The sequence below is a fragment of the Poecilia formosa genome, unplaced genomic scaffold (genome assembly GCF_000485575.1).
Source record: "Poecilia formosa unplaced genomic scaffold, Poecilia_formosa-5.1.2 Scaffold88, whole genome shotgun sequence".
Classification (NCBI taxonomy): domain Eukaryota; kingdom Metazoa; phylum Chordata; class Actinopteri; order Cyprinodontiformes; family Poeciliidae; genus Poecilia; species Poecilia formosa.
This window is the reverse complement of record NW_006800027.1, coordinates 1,799,503-1,817,183: the sequence shown is the minus strand read 5'-3', so window position 1 is coordinate 1,817,183 and position 17,681 is coordinate 1,799,503. Positions and strand designations below refer to the sequence as shown.

At 40.6% G+C, this 17,681-nt stretch overlaps 2 protein-coding genes across 2 annotated transcripts in view; both read right to left on the bottom strand.

Annotated features, from left to right (window-relative positions):
- Nucleotides 1-278: 278 nt before the first annotated feature.
- On the bottom strand, nucleotides 279-10,463 carry LOC103141702 (hematological and neurological expressed 1 protein-like). The gene is made up of 5 exons (XM_007557440.2): nucleotides 10,236-10,463; nucleotides 7,986-8,128; nucleotides 4,340-4,488; nucleotides 3,195-3,225; nucleotides 279-869 (listed from the first exon to the last, which is right to left on the bottom strand). The coding sequence occupies exons 1-5, from the start codon at nucleotides 10,289-10,291 to the stop codon at nucleotides 724-726; spliced, it is 525 nt and encodes a 174-aa protein (XP_007557502.1). The 5' UTR covers nucleotides 10,292-10,463; the 3' UTR covers nucleotides 279-723.
- Nucleotides 10,464-12,052: 1,589 nt separating this feature from the next.
- The window catches only part of LOC103141701 (small ubiquitin like modifier 2), an 8,944-nt gene continuing 3,315 nt past the window's right edge, over nucleotides 12,053-17,681 (bottom strand). Inside the window, exons 2-4 of the mRNA XM_007557439.2 lie at nucleotides 16,695-16,826; nucleotides 14,358-14,429; nucleotides 12,053-12,794 (exon numbers count right to left, since the gene is read on the bottom strand). Coding sequence (XP_007557501.1) covers nucleotides 12,732-12,794; nucleotides 14,358-14,429; nucleotides 16,695-16,826 — 267 coding nt within the window. The 3' untranslated portion in view covers nucleotides 12,053-12,731. The remainder of the gene's footprint in view (nucleotides 12,795-14,357; nucleotides 14,430-16,694; nucleotides 16,827-17,681) is intronic.

Sequence of the window (17,681 nt, the reverse complement as noted above, 5' to 3'; positions counted from 1 at the left end):
AGCAGCCATCCTTGTTACTTCAGCTGGGCAGATTTCCAGTCTGGAGCCTGTCTTCTCTCTCCACAGCTGCCGCCACAAGGCTTCATTTCAGCACACATAAATATTAAAAGGCTCTTTGCTTCTGGACATTTATGCAGATGGAAACTGAAGAGGAGAGAATTAACAGTCGTCTTGCATGCAGCACGTCTCGACTGGATGGTCGGCAGCGACATTTAGTCTGGAAACAGTTCCTAAAGTTTTCCCTTCATACCAAGTTAGAAAGAAGGAAATCCAGCAAATGCAATTTCATATGAATCTTTATTGTATTTAGAAATCCACACATCAAATCTTTTTTAGTTATTTTTTTTTGTTTGTTTTACCATTTACAACGGAGGAAGGAAAGAAGGACAAGCTAAAATAATGTCATGCCTTTTCCAGCAGGCGCGATGCACTACAGGATGGGCTGAGATGGGAGGGGTGTGGGAGATACATAAAGTGCTTTTGTCAACAGTTTTCTTCTTTCAATAGAAAAAAAAAAAAGAGGATCAAACAAAAGGTTTGAGGGTGGAGTGAGAGGAAACAAGAGTCCATGGACGTGACGGCACGGGAAGGAGGAGGACAAGAAGAGACGGTGACATGTTGATGAGGAGGAAGACGGTGGCGGGAGGTGTTTTTATCTTCAAAAATAAAAAAAAGAGTGATTGAATGAAACAAAAAATATATCAAAAAGAAAAAGGAGTTGTCTCAACCCAGAATGAGGCTGGATTTGCCACCGGGAGGGTTCCTCCGGCCGCCCGCGGCAGCGTTGGCGCCTCCCGACGGGGCGGGGGCCTGTGACGTCTCCTTCTGATCGGGCTCCTCCATCTCCCCCTCCACATCTTCAGGGCTCTCTGCAGATACGGCAACAATAAGAAACCACAGGGGGCTAAAGTTTAACCGAATCTTACCACAGACTGCTAATTGGATTACAGCAGAAATAATTTAGAGCAGCGGCTCAAGATGTGCTCCAGACATTCATTCGAAACCACAGCTGGTCTACCACCATTGCTGTATTGTGGCAGAAGGATGTACTGGTTTTGTAATGGGCGGCTGATACGAGTAGATCAGTGCTGACTCACCAGAAGCTGACCTTTAGGGTCAATTCACGGCCGTCAGTGCACATTAAATGTTCAAAAAACAAAAAGGTGTTTACATGAAGCAACAGACAGAAATCTTCTGAAAAACAAAAGGAGCATTGATGGTTGATTTATCTGAAACTGAACAATTCAATCAAAAACACAAAACAATAGGTTTAGTTATTTGCGAGGAATCAAACTTATTTTCGTTTAGAGTGTGACTCGGGAGGCCAGCTGGTTGGTCAACAACAGAGCTGACCCAGAAATAAGCATGAATAAGAGTGTTTGTGTGTGAGCAGCTTTGCCTAAGCGTTCATGCAAACCATGTTGAGGTCTTGAGTTCCTTTTTCATCTGAAGTGCTGCTGCTTTTCCACACCAAGCATGGTGTAAAAGTAGAGGCACACCTTCCTAAATTAGAATATTATCAAAAAGTTGATGGATTGCAGCAATTCAATTCTAAAAGTGAAACTTATTCTTTAGATTTCTTGACATATTTTAAGCATGTTTTAATCAATTTGAATGGCATTTAGGGTTGATATAGAAATGCTGTGTTATGGTCGATACAATTACTGTCTGGAGTTATTCACAGTCTAAACAAAAATGGTTTAGACTGACCAGTATATGGTCACTTCTAAAGTAGTTGAATAATTAGAGATTGTATTCTCTAATTATATTCATGAAAAGTTGGGTGGAAGGATAAAATGTCAAGGGGATGAACAAAGACACCAGAGTCAGCAAAGCAGATTAGCCGACAGGCTGGAGAGCCTCTCTCCACCCAGTTGCTGCACTCTGCTGGTAAGCTAGCTGAAAGAAGGCTAAAGTTAATATTCTCTTGTTTACAAAACAAATGAACAAAAAAACTTCCAACTAAATTGTTGGAAGTATTTCCAGTTTTGAAAGACTACCAGTGAGGAAACTGAAAAAGCTCCATGTCAATGTAATGTTAATCTGAAGCTACGTTAGCGGCCTGTCCTAAGCAACAGACCGCTTGGCTTATCGATATAAATTAAAACTGTATAATCCCGTGCACAATAAAAATGCTTAATTCATTTACTACTAAATTTAGCAGGTATTTACTCCCAATTATTTCCTTAAATCTATTAAACAAATCTGATTTCTAGTATAGACGACATTATTGTGCTGAGTCCACCTTTAATTTATGCACTACTATGGGTTATGGTTGCTTTTCTGATTGAACTAAAAGCAAGTAGTTTCTGTTTTGCATTTCTGAGTAAGTACATGTGAAATTTCTATTTATGCCATCATACCATGAGAATCCTATAACAGTCCATGCCTAGTAAACACTGTTTGTCGTCACTTTTATCGTTCTGAAAATCAGAACAGGCTCGAGGCCTGACAGGGGAAGGGCAACAGAAGCAGCTGTGACAACTGTATTCGTTCTACGTTAGCGGGCCCTCCGCCGCAGACAGTGGGACTGCACTGCGCGGTGAGTGCGGGCGCAGATGTTCTGATATTTGACCTTTCTAAAAGTGTCTGACTTGTCTGCTCTGAGTCATCGCTTCCTGCTAGCACGCGGCTAAAACCAACAAAACGGGAGTTGGATGGTGTTCATAATCTGAAATTCGCTGCCAACATAAACGCAGAGGAAATACTTCACATAAAGGCAACAAAGGTAGCTTTAGTTTCAACATTTTCTTTCAAACCGGGCTGCAGACCCCTGTTGTTATCGGGAGGAGTCAGCCACTCAGTTCAAAACTTGCACCTGGTGATTAATAAAAGGCTTTTCATGCTAAGTGAAGCCTGCCATCAAAGAACAGCTGCTTGACTCCAGATCGCCGTGCCATCATGACAGGAACAAACCACATCAAAGAAATCATGTGTTGTTGACTCAGAAAGGGAGAAGTTGAATCCTGTTTTTTTTTCTTCCCCCCTAACAAAGATAAGACAACTCGCCACAAGCTGATATTGAAGGGGCAGGAAGAGTAGAATTACCTGGTGTGTTTTCGTACACCATGGAGCCTTTCACTGAGTAATCCAAGTCATGCCCTGCTATTTAGTCACAGCCATCCTGTGACAGACACTTAAAGGACTTTTTTTTTTTTTTTTGTAAAAACAGCTGAGGAAGTCAGCGTACTTACCATCGTTTGCTTGTTCCTGGCCGTTCTCACCCTAAAATGTCATAAAAAGAAGGGACAATAAAATCAGACTGGTCATCGATACGTGACAATATGCTTCGTTTTGTTTTTTTAAACCAATATCAACTGGAAGATGATGGTTTGTGAATTGACTGTGTCGTGGTGTCTGCTCCTAGCTTATTTTGAAATGATTTAATTATATTATAATGATGATATAGCTAAACAGTGGAGCAGTTGGTAGCAATGTTGCCTTGCAGCAATCCCGGCCCAGACTCTTTCTGCATGTTGCCTGGTGGTCCTGCTACTTCCCTAAGTCTCTCTAAATTGTCCCTAGGTGTGAGTGTGTGATTGCATGGTTGTAAGTCTCTATAGCTATGTTTCTGTCCAACTTTCATGAGATGTTTAAGCAAAAAAGAAAAAAAGGAAATGCAAATTAGGCATGTTTTCATCTGGTTCGAAGCAAATCGACCAGTAATTTTGTCAGATGTTGACGCCACCAATGACTGTAATAAGATGCAGAGGCTGCAAACTAGCGTGGAGGACAAATCTCAAAACATTAACAGAGTTCATTGCTGCTGTAGTAAAAGTAACAACTCAGGAAGCCACAATACAACAAACAATGAAAACCATGTATTCTTCTACTTTCTCCTGGTTTATCATGCAAAATCTCCATAAACGTTCAAGCTGGTTATAACATGACAAAAACACCTTTGAACACACTGGGTTAAGTTTGGCATATTTACATGACCGACTGATTAATGTGCATTTTCATTTTTAAATAAAATAAGTGTGAAAAGATTTCTAGAAACATGAATACTTTTGCAAGACGTTCAGTATTTTGTTGCCCTTTTATTTTAATTTCTTGGAGGGATTTTGTCTCAGTACGTCTTCACTCAGACTGCTCGATTAAGAAATTCTTTCCATGTCTGACAGCGAGGACTCGGTGTGAAAAACCAAACCTCTGCTGGGATTACAAATGTCAGCGCATATTTATCTGAAAACGTGGATTAGTTTCAAAAAGACGAATTAAGCCACCCATTCCGACTACATTTTCCACTGAAATACATTTTCATCTGTGATCCCCGGGCCCAAATAGGCTCCCGCTCTGTTGTGGAAACAGAGAATAATTGCTGGAAACGAACGGGTACCTCTCGTCTCTGGTTCCAGATCATGGCGGCTCCGGAGTTGTGGATGGTGGTCAGCTCCGGCTGGGGGTTCTTGGGGAAGAGGAGAGGCTGCTGGACCCTTCTCAGGGGGGCCGAGGGCTCCCCGCACAGGGTTCCTGTGGGAGCCCCAGCTGGATGTTGAAAGAAGAAAAAAAAAAACAACACGACTTAAAACTGTGTGGGAAACGTCCAGATTGGCGCTTCTGCTGAAGCTAGACAGGAAACACGAATACGGCTTTAAAGCGGCAGATTCATACCATATGCGACTAATCCAATTATCAACAAAGCCAAACTAGGACTAGACATGTCCAGCTCACGAGGCTACACGTCCCTCAGCAAGTCTCATCAACTCAGCTTTGACGGGGGAAAAACATCAGCTTTACAAGAGCGTCTGACTGAAATACCTCACGCTGGAAATCGCTGGGAAACATCACCAAATCTGAAACGCAGTGGAAGGCGTCCAGACAGACAACCCGAGCGCCAAGACCCACATAACCTCGTGTGGTGCCTGCAGAGGAGGGCGTTAAAACCCCCGTGTTGGCCCGACGTGGAGCGACAGGCGGTGCTACCCGAGGCCACATAAGGCCACCACTATCATCCAGAGGGCCGGGGCGGGGACAAGCTGTCTTTGTGACGCCGGGAAAACGTCGGCTGCCGGAGAGCCAGACAAAAGGCCGCTGCTGTTGTTGTTAATGGAGTGAAGTGCATCATCACAAAGAGTATATACCCCGACAAGGGGCTCGTTCATAACTCAATATTTCTGAGCCCGATCAGTTTACTGCCCGTTGGGCAACAAACGTGAAGCATGAGAGGATTAAACTGAAGAGATTGATGGATCATACGAAACAGAGCATCCTACTTAACTTTATGGATCTCATGGGTCCGAGGCATAAACGCATGAAAGCATGGAAACAGGAAAAGCAATTGTGTGGTTGCTGCTCGTCTTTGCTTCCCCTCTTATTAAGAGTGCGCTCGTCATGTGGGCAGAAGCTGAGGGCTCTTAGACATACCAACCGGCTCTGGAGTTATAAAACGCTGAAACACTAACCATTACCGTGCCGAACACGAAGAGTCGCTTAGGTAGAAGTGAACCGTCAAACCTATGCAACTCTCATTAAATGACTTCCTCTTCCTTCTTTCGCTTCATCGTCAATCAATTTAAAAGACACAGGAAGTTATGGGAAATTAATTACCGATTATAAGTGCTGGGATAAGCGACACTCCTGCTCCAAAACTTGCATTTAATCAATAAACCAATAGAAAGTTTCTTGTGGAGTATTTTAAAAACAAACTGGATGATTTTCTTTTTTTTTCTCTCCCTCGTTGTTGGAAAAGACTGGAGCACTTCTGCAGCTTCTTCCTGACTGGCTGCAACATGGCTCCAGATGGCGGAGACATATCCAGGCCTTATAAAACGCACATTTGATTATTTACCATGGAATCCGCACAGCGCTGCACGCCAGATAAACGAGCGTTCACACAGAAGCCTCGCAGACTGAGAACGGTGCTTGTAAACCGAGCAATAAGTTACCATAACCCCCGAATAAAATCAACATCCTCCTCCTCCTTCTCCTCCTCTCCTTCCAGTTGTGTGCACTAAAGTGGGGCAAGTCTGAGGAGCTCTTCTAAACTTGACACGGCCCCAAGTGAAACAATGCAGGCAGGAAAAGGCTTTACTGTAATCAGCTGCAAGCTGTCTGAGATGAAAAGGAGCGATTTTAGGTCAGATTCTTGTTTGTGCCCGGAAAATTCTGGAAATTTCACTTTTGTCAAGACTGAAATTTTCTCTCTCTCTCTATCAAACAACTATCATCTGGCAAAAAGCAAAGGAAACCATCACATGCTGAACAGTGAATAATGACGGAAACTTTCCAGGCTTTCAAACCACTCTCGAAGGCATAAACGTCAGATCACATTTAAGCCTCCGTGGCTGAAAGTTTGCAGTGACCTTGAGCGCAGCCCTTTGCTGCCTTATTATCCTCTGCTGCATTCACTTCCCCTCTCCATGTGGAAGGCCATGCTTTTCACCAAGTGATACAGTTTTCCTGTCTTTCCACTGCGGGCTCTGATCTACAGCCTTTATTTAACAAAGCCTAGCTTCAAATTACCCTGGTGCCAGCACTCCAGGGCCCTTTGGCTGCAACAAATGTGGGAAACTCCCTCTGATGAGCAAAATGAGCCTTCAGTCTGCGTCTTACAGTACCCAGCAAAACTGGACTTTTTTTTTTTTTTTCTTTTTTTTCCCCTTTGCGGCCAAACTTTGTTGCTTTTTCTTGGATTTTTTGGGGTTGACCCACCCCAAGGAGTTTTCCACCAGGAATTGGGAGGGGAATTATTCCCATTTTTATTATTATTATTTTTTTTTTTTTTACAAAATAAAAATCTGGTACATTAATATTCAGATCATTTTACTCTACTGCCCCAAAATAAAGTCTGGCAACTTTTAGAAGTCACTGGATAAACAAACAGACTTAAACTGTCCGCCATTCAATCTCTGTATGATTTGTTTAACAGTCTTTCAGGTTTGCTAGAGAACAGTCAACAAACAGCTTCATAGAAACCGAAGAGCACAGCTTACAGGTCAGGGAGAAAGCTGTTAGGTTACAGCAGCTGATCTTTGAACGTCTCAAAGAACTGTTCAATCAATCGCCACACACACAAAAAAACACGGAACAAACAAAGTTACACAAGATCATCTTAAGCCAACATCCCAGGCTACGAGCGCAAATATTTAGAATAACCAAGAGAAGCATGGTAACTGTGGTGGAGCTCCAAAGTCCATAGCTAAAGTGAAAGAACCAATAGACATGAGAGCCATTAGTCCGATGTTGCACAAATGTTGCCTTTGTTTAAGAGCGGCAAGAGAAGAGAGACATAAGAAGATCTGTTTCAAACTTGCCTCAAGCCGTGTAAGAGACACTGCATAGGTGAGAGACGAAAACTGACCATTTTCACCAACATGCAAAATGTTGAAGTGGTAAAACTAACACAACAGATCACCCTGAACGCATCATTACTACAGCGAAACATGGTGGCGGAGAGGTCATGCTGTGGGGATGCTTTTCTTCAACAGGTACAGGGAAGCAAGTCAAAGGTAGAGGAGAAGACAGTTGGAGTTATGGGGTAATGCGTTCAAGGCAACAAGCGACTTCAGATTTACCTTCCAGGAGGAAGACGATTCATGACGAAATGAGTCAAAACGTTGAAGTCTAGACTTAATTGATATTCACAAACTCTGTTCATCCAATCTCCCTGAGTTTGTTTTGCTAAGAAGAATGTGTAAATATTTGAGTCTCTACATGTAAAGCCAGTAAAGACTTGCCAAATATTTATCTGCAGCTGTTGGTCGTTCTGCTAAAACAAAAATTGACTCAAAGTGTCTGAAAACATACACAACACACTTTTCATATTTTATTTGTGCACATACTTTGGTGCCAGTTGTTTCCACTTCACAGTAATGCACTACTTTGTGTTGATCTATTGTGCCAAATCCACTGTGGTTTGTGGTTATAATTTGACACAAAATATTAATTTCAAGGGCTATGAACACTTTTGTAAGACACTGCATTTGCGCCCACATCTTTGTTTAAGATGCATGCAAAACCACAGCGATGATCAATCAACTTACTTGGTGGATTGTTCCTTCGATGAGCATGGGGGTCATCGGGTTCTGCAAAGATGCTAGAGGCCATCTTGTTCTTGCGTTGGGGGGTTGAGTTTTCATCTGTGCCAAGAGAGAAGTTGGACTCCCCACCAGGCGGCCGTAGTACCCTTGGGAATTAAAGACAGACTGTAATAATAGTCTGACAGAAGGCCGCAACATCTCAAACAAAACCCAGCTGTTCAAAAATCAATGACTCAATAAACAATAATGCATGAGGATGCCCAGCCTCCCTGCCCCCCCGCGTACCTTTTCATAAAAATACCAAACACAGAGAGCAACCAATGAGTTTAAGCCGCGGCTGTCAGCCGCTCAGTCAGTCAGTCACAATCTCTGCCCTGCAGCTGACTCCACTTGCCTTTAATCGCAGACTTAGCAAGCTAGCTGCAGCCTCATCTTAGTACGGATTCCTTTGCACCGACACAAAATGTGTAGGAGCTCGTCGTTATTAATAAGAGACTTACTCAAATTTTGTGTTTCCGTTGGCTCAAAACCCAACAACAAGAGGCAATAAGTTGAAGGTTGAGAAATTATCGGTGATCTATGAGATCGATACATGAGAAAAAGCAAAGGTCACTTTTCAGAGACGCCTTCAAAGTTTAGCGTGACAGTTGGGGTGGATGACAGATACCAATCTGCTTGCACAGCCCATGTCGGACCCCTCCCTCTTTTTTTTTTTTTTTCCCAGCAAACTCTCCTCTCCTTAAAGTCCATGAAGCCACCAGCTGACACACAGAGCAGCTGTCCAAAAGGCCAAGCAGGCAGATGGGAGCCCAACAAACACCTCACCTCCTCAAACCATACAAAGGAAATCAACTAGAGTCATGGCTGCACGCCGCTCCTCACTGAATCTTTTTTCCCCCTTTTTTTTCGTCCCTCACACACACGGCTGTGACAATAATGCCTAAACCAGACTTTACCTCCAGGCCAAAAGAGGATGAGCTCATGGTTTCCACATGGATTGTGATGAGAGGGGGGGAGAGCTGTTAGCAGCATGGCAGATGACCCCACCCTAGACCCAAACTGCAAATAATATCAATAAAATAATCAACTGCTTGGGAGCAAGAGGGCAATTTCGTGAGCAAATGCATGAACTCCACAGCTAAAGATGGTATGTCTGATAAGGTAGGGGTAGGAGAGTCTTTGATGGCCTACAAAGATTAGATCTCTCCTCTTTGTTAAACTCACTGCACTGTGGATCTTTCTTTGGACACACAGCCACAGAAATGACCAGCAGATTGTGTAAAAAACAAAAAAGGGCTTTAGAGACCAAAAGCAAAGAGCTAAGATAAGATTTACAGGCTTAGTTAGCCCCCACCCAAGTCCCTGCATCACCCAAAAGCAGCTTGCAGTCTCAGAGCCCACCCCAGACAAGTATACTCCCAAACAATATTGACAAAATTAAGATAAACAGATAAATATATGCACCGTGGAGCCATAGAAAAGTAAAGAAAGGTAGCAACTCTTTTTACTGCAAAGGGGGAGGAATGCATCCAGACATGCATCACTTACAGGAAAGGAATGACTGCATGCTTTAAGGATGAGGTGTTTCTTTTCTAAAAAGAAAACTTTACTTTTTTCCACAAAAAAACACATTCATAAACAAAGATTTAAAAAAAATAAATAGCCATCAAGAATAGATTATGTATTTTCTTTCACTTAGATCACATCAAAGACAAAAGGTATGCAGACAACAAGTCTAGTCAGTCACATGCTCCTACTTTAGCAGTCAAAATACACTATCAAGAAGTGAAAAAAAATACAGAAGGCAAAAAACACACTTTAGTTTCAAACAGCAACGCATTTAGGAATTAGAGAAATTTTTAGCTGAAACTTCAAAACACAAACAGATTTTATTAAGGTTTGTCCACTTCTTCAAACGAAAGAGGAAAAAAAAAATCTCGCTTTTCTTTCCGTTTTTCGTCCAGCTCTCGTGCCCAAAGCCTACACAGCAGGCTAACCAAACTAACTTATGGTGGCTAAAGGGTATGGTGCTTCTGCGACCCAATAAGATTAACTCATTTAGCAAGTCTATGTGACAGTTTAGCTCAATCCAGTTATATCCTTCACCACCACCATTAGCGGGCTGCCTTTAAACGAAGCCAGAAAAGAGGCGTCTGCTAGCCGAACGATTTCTCCCCACATCCCACTCCTTTTGTTCCTCCATGGAAGATATTCAACTGCCCCGTTTTTGTTTTATGTCATTTTTCTTTTTACCTGGAACTGCTTTTAGAACCGGGGTCTAACCCTTGAAACGTGGTGGTCGTCGTCATCTTCGAGGAGCTGCTTCAATGTCTTGGCGGGTTATAAGCAGCAGTCAAACTAATAAAAAAAAAAAAGAAATCCTCCTCGTTGCCCGCAGAGAAGTGACGGGATGTAGACTCCACCCGAGACTGAAAAAACATACGAAGAGCAGATCCGCTGCTTCTGCGGTGCCAGGCGTTTAGAACCAGCCCACCAGTCAAATCACGCGCTCTGATTGGATGTGAAAGCGCAGTACTTCACTCTCATTGGATACGAGGTGCAACGGTCAAACCCCTTGATGGTGGCAAGCGTCAGTGACCAGGCGGCCCACATCCCTGAGGCCATATTCTTTGTCCATGTTTCTCAAACTCTGGTACAAGTGCCTGTTGGTGGTACTTGGGCTGTCTTCAGTAGAGTGTATGAGTGAGTATTTATACTATTAGTAATTCTTTGCAAAGCAAATACTGCTGAGTTGACCACTTGAAACTTTGAAAAACTTTATTTTGGAAAGTTTAAATCTATGCAGTTCAATGGATTGTCAAAAATGATCTACGTTGGACTCCAAATTGTGCCCCAAAAGAGAACAGGGTTCTTGAAATTAAATGTGGATGTGATGAAAGAACACACAATGCATATAGGGGCTGTGGCCCTCCTATGACCCTACAGTAACCATTGTGCCATGTCAATGTCCTTGCAGAATATGATACATTTGAATGTACTTCCATGAGGTTGTTTAAGTCAAGAATATACTAATATATGCATTTCCCTCAACCTTAACTCCAAGGGCAACCATAAATATATTTAACTCCAAGTTTGTCTTGTTTAATCCCATAAATTGCTTTTAATTTCTATTAATATCCACAAGTCTCTAGTTTTGAAAATGTCTAGTTTTCCAACCCTCAATAGTCACAACATAACCATGAGCAACACAAACTAAAATCAGTAATGTCAGGAAAATGTATCTTCAAATCACTGTTACAACTTCATAGCTAAATGAGTTAATACTGGCCTGTTTGTGCTAAAATAGTCATAAGTGCAACTAAACCTTATTTTGCCACAGCTATCACTAAGATTTATGAGCAAGGCAGTCATCCTGGATTTTGATGCCATAGTTAGTGGGAAAACTTCAAAACTTACACTATTCAATAAATTATTTTCAAAGTTTGGTTTTCTTTTAACAAAACTCTTTAAAAAAATAAAATGTAGTTGTACAATTGTAAGTCCGAGTAGCAAAGTCCAATTCGGGTCTGGACTTCAAAATGTAATATGGCTGCATTGCACATAAAATGTAGATAGCTTCAGTAATAAATGTGTGTTTGCTCTTCCAACGATTTGTAGCTCATGGAATCTTTCACTAACTCATTAATATTCAAGCCAAGAATGGCCCTACTGTGTATAAAAATACAAATGATAAATTTCCAATTAAATGTCAATATAAACAGACAAGTAGTCACTTGTTCTGGTTTGTGCTTCACTTTTGTCCACTTGAGGCCACAATAGCTCTTGAAACTGCACTTCTGAATAAACAAAGGTCATTTTCTTCTTGGAACTAGTGATGCAGTTAATTTGTTTGCATCTACCTCGCCGATAACTTGGGCAAAAGTACCAATAGAAGGATCCAGTGGTACTTGTAACACAATTCGCAAACCATGGAGTCACTCAAATAAAGATTTTAAACTGCAATGCAAATAATACAATTCACTGCAATAACAGAGCAAATAAAAACATTAATTAAATTCAGGAAAGAAATTTCATTCTTAGATTTTAAAATGTATTCAAATGAGTAAAGAAAAAAAAGACAATAACTTTATTTTAACAGGCATTTTAATAAACAATACAGATGTATATTTAACTGAAACATCCCTTCAGCCTTCCCAAAGTTTGAAGTGGTGAAATGAAATGAGTATTCTTAACATCCAGTTCAATATAAAAAGTATATAATATTTTTTTTTTTTATATCTGATTATAGAGTTAAACAGCAACCAAGTCATGTTCCCAAAGTGGGTGCACTGCTCACCAAGTGACAGCCGGTCCCAAAACGGAATAGCTTAAGAACAGATGTGCTAGACAATTACCAAGCCTAGCACAACAGTATTTAATCAGCTCAGATGATTTTCATTTTTACCTGCCCTGAATATCTTTCTGAGTGTACGCAGAACAAACCCTTCAAACTGGGATGGAATCTCCGACAAATTTACCACAATACAGCATGAAATAAAAAAAAAAAAGAAAAAAGAAAAAAAGACAATGTTTTCAGGGTGTAATTTATGTACAAAGACAAAAAAACAGTAACAGGGGGGACATGGATAGAAATTCTTTACAGCAGTTTTGTGAAGCAGAGAAATTGAAACCTCTTCTGCAAGAATTAAGTTGAGACTGTTAGACGAGTTGCAAAGAGCCAGCCGCTGGGTGTGAACGGGCCAGGGAAGTCGGTCATGTCGGAAGCGAAAAGGTGGCAGCTGTGGTTGGTTAGATCAGACCTCCCGTCTGTTGCTGGAACACGTCGATCGTATCCTCATCTTCCATTTCCAACTGCGAAGAAAAGCATTTAAACGCGAGTCACATGAATTTCACATTACAGGGACGTAAAACCTCTATTTTGTTAGGATGTTATGCAACGGGTAAACACTAAGCAGAGGTCTTAGCACTGATTTTTAATTGGATTTGGGTCTGGACTCTGACTAGGTGATAACATGAGGATATTTTGATCTAAAATATTCTATAGTAGCTCTGGATTGTATTAGTCATTTTCTAGCTGGAAAGTCAAGAATCTGGTTCCCATATTCTTGAAAACATTTTTGCACAAATACATAAGAAGGACAAGTAGTGGATTATTCTCTTTAACTCCTCCAGGGTTATTGTAGGTTTGTTTTATGCTTCTTTAATTAGTTCTCCCCTTGCTCAGCCTATAAATTTCAGTGGGCAGCCAGATTTGCACTTGTGCCATGTTGTTTTCAATTACAGATGATGAATTAAACAGTGCTCTGGGATATTGTTTAATCACCTAAACCTGCTTTCTCTCTAAGCTCTCTCCCGGTTCTTGGTCTTCGTAATGCTGGTTATTCTCCAATCTTTTCTAACAAACCTTTGAGACCATCACAAAATATCTGGATCTATACTGAAAATAAAATTACACTCTTAATACCTTTGAAGACCACTGGTTGCACTAGACTCAGTAGAGGGTTACCAAAGTAAAGGGGGCTGAATTAAAAAAGAGGTATCCTTTTTATTCTACTTCACAACTGTGTTGTAGTCTGTGTTGATTTATCACACAAAATCTAAATAGAACATATGATGTTTGGGAATATTATGGTGACAAGATGTAAAAAGCTTCAAGTGACTTCAAAGGCACTGTGTATAAACCGTGCTAAGGCACAGGACATGAGAGCAAAAGCCAAATGTCAAAAGGTTGCATTTATGTAGTGCGTGGCCTCAGGATGACCCTTTGCCCTACACAACATCAATTCTTTAGTCTGCAAACATCAAACAGCAATGCTGGCCACTGAACCAGCAAGCCGCATTGGCCATTTGTGACAACACCACGCAATGACAGACTTGCCTCGCTTTGCAAAACTATACGATAATGATTTATGACGACCTCAACCACAAGCTGCCTTGAGTGTAAGTGGCATCTGTCTGCAGAGACATGTTGAACATAACAGACCAACTGAGAGTGAGTTTGGTGCATTCCCACTGCCTGAGGCGTTAAGGCTCATCATGTCAACCTCATGACCTGAACAAAGAGAGAATGGAGGGCAGGTTGCAACCCAAATGCATGTCTAGCAATTAGATTTATGAAGATTTATTTATCGTTTAGTTTTTTGTGTGTGTGTGTGTGTTTGGGTTACTTTAATCCTACGATAGAAATCAAGAGTAAAATAATATATTCTTATTAGGAAATGTAACAAGAAATATTTGGTCTTTATTCCCCACAACATGCCAGAGCAGAGAAGTGTTGATTTTTTTTCATTCTTCAAAGTGTGATAACTTGTATAACAGGGCAATAAGACTCCCTTCAAGCTCACTACACGGTTCTTTCTTTATTCAATAAATGCTCCAGATAATTGAGTTATTCTGGTTGTCATTCAGACTTACCTGTGCTGGTGTGTCTGTCTCATTTATTGGCTGTCCGTCAAATCTGAACCTGATTTGCCTCATCGACAGTCCCTGGGAAGGCATAAAAAACTTGTTCACATTGCGATTCCTCATTAGCAGATCCTGCTTAAGTTGCATCCTATATACATACAATAGCTTAAGCTGGCGTAAAAGCAGACAGTAATCAAAGACCTTTAAAGGGCAGAAAGATATTTTACTACGATAAACACACCACAATGTAATAATTGTGCTGCTTGTGAGTGGGGTTTGCGACAAACAACACATTTGCATGATTTGGCTCCACATTCCCAAAGATTTCATAGCTACACAGTAACAACCATAGAAAACACTGCCTCCACCGTCTCTGTGGAGGAAAAACGACTCAAAGCTCTGCAGAGCAGAACAATTCATATCAGCTCACCAAGCACAATACAAGTCTGTGAAACAATAGTAATGGGAGGTAGCAGTTAAAAATTCCCATTTGCACACATTTAAGATAGTTAACCTGGTTCAGTGACAAAAGGATTCTTTATGGTCTTTTATTCAAAAATGTTTATACTTTATTGCAAGAAAGACAACTCCCTTCCCCTTATGTTAACCGCCCCCTTTGATGCTTTGAAATGTTTGTGTCAAGTTTTAGGCATGAAAACTGCAGCTGAAACAAGTTCCTTTATTCATTAGGCTCAAATACTACCAACTTCTAATTAGTGATATGAAAACAAACAGTGGGCAGGTTTGGATTAGGACACCACAGTTACTTTCTAGAGTGTGACAACTCACTGGGTAGCAGGTCAGATAAAAATGTAACTGCTCTAGGGTTACATTTTTACTTGGCACCTTGCTTGCAGTCAAGGAAACTCTTAACTCTTCACCACTCTGCTATATTTTGAACAATTTCATGCACCGTACTGTGCGAGTATAGTCTGGGGATGACCTCTTCCTTTTCCAACATGGGTGAAATGCAGTGGATAAAGAAAGGTCCATAAAGATATAGAGGAGGAAGTTTGGTGTGGAGGAAACTTGACTGGCCTCCACAGAGTTCTGGCTTCACCTCAACAGAACACCTTCGGATTGAATTTATGTGAAGAACGTGAGCCAAGCTTTTTCTGTCCAACATCAGTGCCTGACCTCAAAAATGCATAAAAAAAAGAATGGTCAAAAGTTCTTTTTTATGGAAAGCCTTTGCAGAAGAGTTGCAGTTGTTATAGCTGCAAAGGTCAACCAACGTCATTTTAACCTCATGAATTAGAAATCTGACATTGGTTTTATAATGGTAAAATAATCCTGGACTAAAATGGTGACAAAAGGATTAATAAAAACAAATCTACTCAGACTTGAGATTTAAAACTGAGCTGGATGACAAAAATGTCTTTCAAATATTGACAGACAAGACTAGGTTGACAATGGGTCTTAATATTTCAAAAATATCAAGAGGCAGGTCAGATGTTAGATTGCACCTTTTCAGGTCTGCATAAGGAGAGACATACAGGATGAGACTAATGGTTTACCATTTATATAAAAAATATGGGTCAATTTTATGGCTTTAATTTTCTGTATTTGAGTCAAAGTAAGCTCAAATCAGATATGACCATATTTTGCTATAAGATGGCCTTCAAATCTTAATGGTTCCTCATTCTAACTTAAGTCAGTTAAAGTCAATGGAAACCTTCATTCCCAGTTTTCATTGATATATTTTGACATGATTTTTGTGACAAAAATGAACATTTCAAATTAGATCCTTTACCTCATGATAAATAAGTGCCTTGTGTGTTGTGCAAAGGTTAAAAATCATAGCAAAACTGTTTAGTTTCTGAAACAAGTTTGGCAAGCGCATATATTTGTGGTGGTGTTCTAAAACAGAAACAAGTCCCTATGTTTATTCTTTAACTTAGAGATGTGGTTTCTGTGAAACCCTGCACAACACTTATAACCTGATGATCCTGGCTGTCAGTCAGACGATAATCACTTTACTGTGCCAACATTTCTCCATTGTGATTTCATTCATGACAAATCCTTTAATATACCGGAAAAAGTCCAGGTGCAGTTAAATAAACCAATAGCAACTCACAGGCTTCAGCACCGACACAACAAACCACAATACTTCTATGAATCTTTGTTAATGTTGACAAAAATGACATCCAGTAGTTTGATATTCTATCTCTAGATGCGGCTAGCAGATGATAACCCCCAGTATTAAATATACATGTATGTAATACGACAGATCTGTATCTGGGTAAAAATGTAAACAATCGTATGATTTCATGTTTTTGGTTGAGAATGGCTGGTAATAAAAAAGCAACTGCACAATTTGTTGCATCTGAGAGGCTACTCGCCCACCTGTCTCTCACAGTAAGCCTTCATGAGTTTGATGAGCGGTGTGTGTCTTTTGATCTTGAATTGGACGACAGATCCATCCTGTCCAGCTACCTTCAGGTTTATGTGTTCGTTGTTTTCTGTCTTGACACCCTCCTGCGTAAAAGGGCAGACAGAAACAGAGGTGAGACATGGGTATTAAGAGGCATTGTTAGTAAAAGTTGTGCATTACGGTTTAATAAGACAGAGCAGGTGCATCATTAACCTCCCACTCAGGTTTGCAGTGGGAAGGTTAATGATGCAAGGTTTTAAATATTAGTATTTAAATAGATCTCTAGGAGTATATTTTTTCAGCTCTTTCTGAGTTGAAATGTTTTAAAACCATCTTTTGATGCAGTTACAAGTCTTTTGGGGTATGGACTTCCCAGCTTTACACTTCAGAGACTAAATATTTGCTTTTCTTAGCAAAATAGCTCAAGGTCTATAAGTATGGATGGAGAGCATCTGTTTACATCAACTTTCAACTGAGATTCTCTTATATTTAATATAAGATAATTTGAGATATATTAGGATCTGACTGGGTCAGTCTAATATATCGAAATGCTTTGCTAAACCATTCTGTTTTAATTTTAGCTGTTTGGTCTTGTTGGACTAGGGATTATGCTTTAAAACCTAATCTTGCTTTACACACCTCCACAATCCTAATTCGAAAATGACTTGTGCGTCTTCTGGTCTTTTCTAAAGCTACACAATATATAAAATTGCAAATATTAACATATTTGTGTTTGCAGTATGGGAACTACACAAGACTGTGTAGATGCAACATTTGGTAGCATATATCATAACATTTCAGATCTAAAGCATTAGGTCCAATACAGGGTTTCCCCCAGAAAACTTGCTAAGCCCAGTGGTCGGGGCGTCGAGGCGGTCCACCGTGTTTTTGTATTAACTAGAGGTGTGCCGATCGATCGGTCACCGATCATAATCGGGCCGTTTTTCGTGAAAAAGTGC

Coding starts and splice junctions, on each gene's coding strand:
- LOC103141702 (XM_007557440.2), bottom strand. CDS start 10,291: ATGACGACGACCACCACGTTTCAAGGGTTAGACCCCGGTTCTAAAAGC. Junction 4,489..7,985: donor TCGAAGGAACAATCCACCAA/GTAAGTTGATTG, acceptor TTCAACATCCAG/CTGGGGCTCCCACAGGAACC. Junction 3,226..4,339: donor TCTGGAACCAGAGACGAGAG/GTACCCGTTCGT, acceptor ATGACATTTTAG/GGTGAGAACGGCCAGGAACA.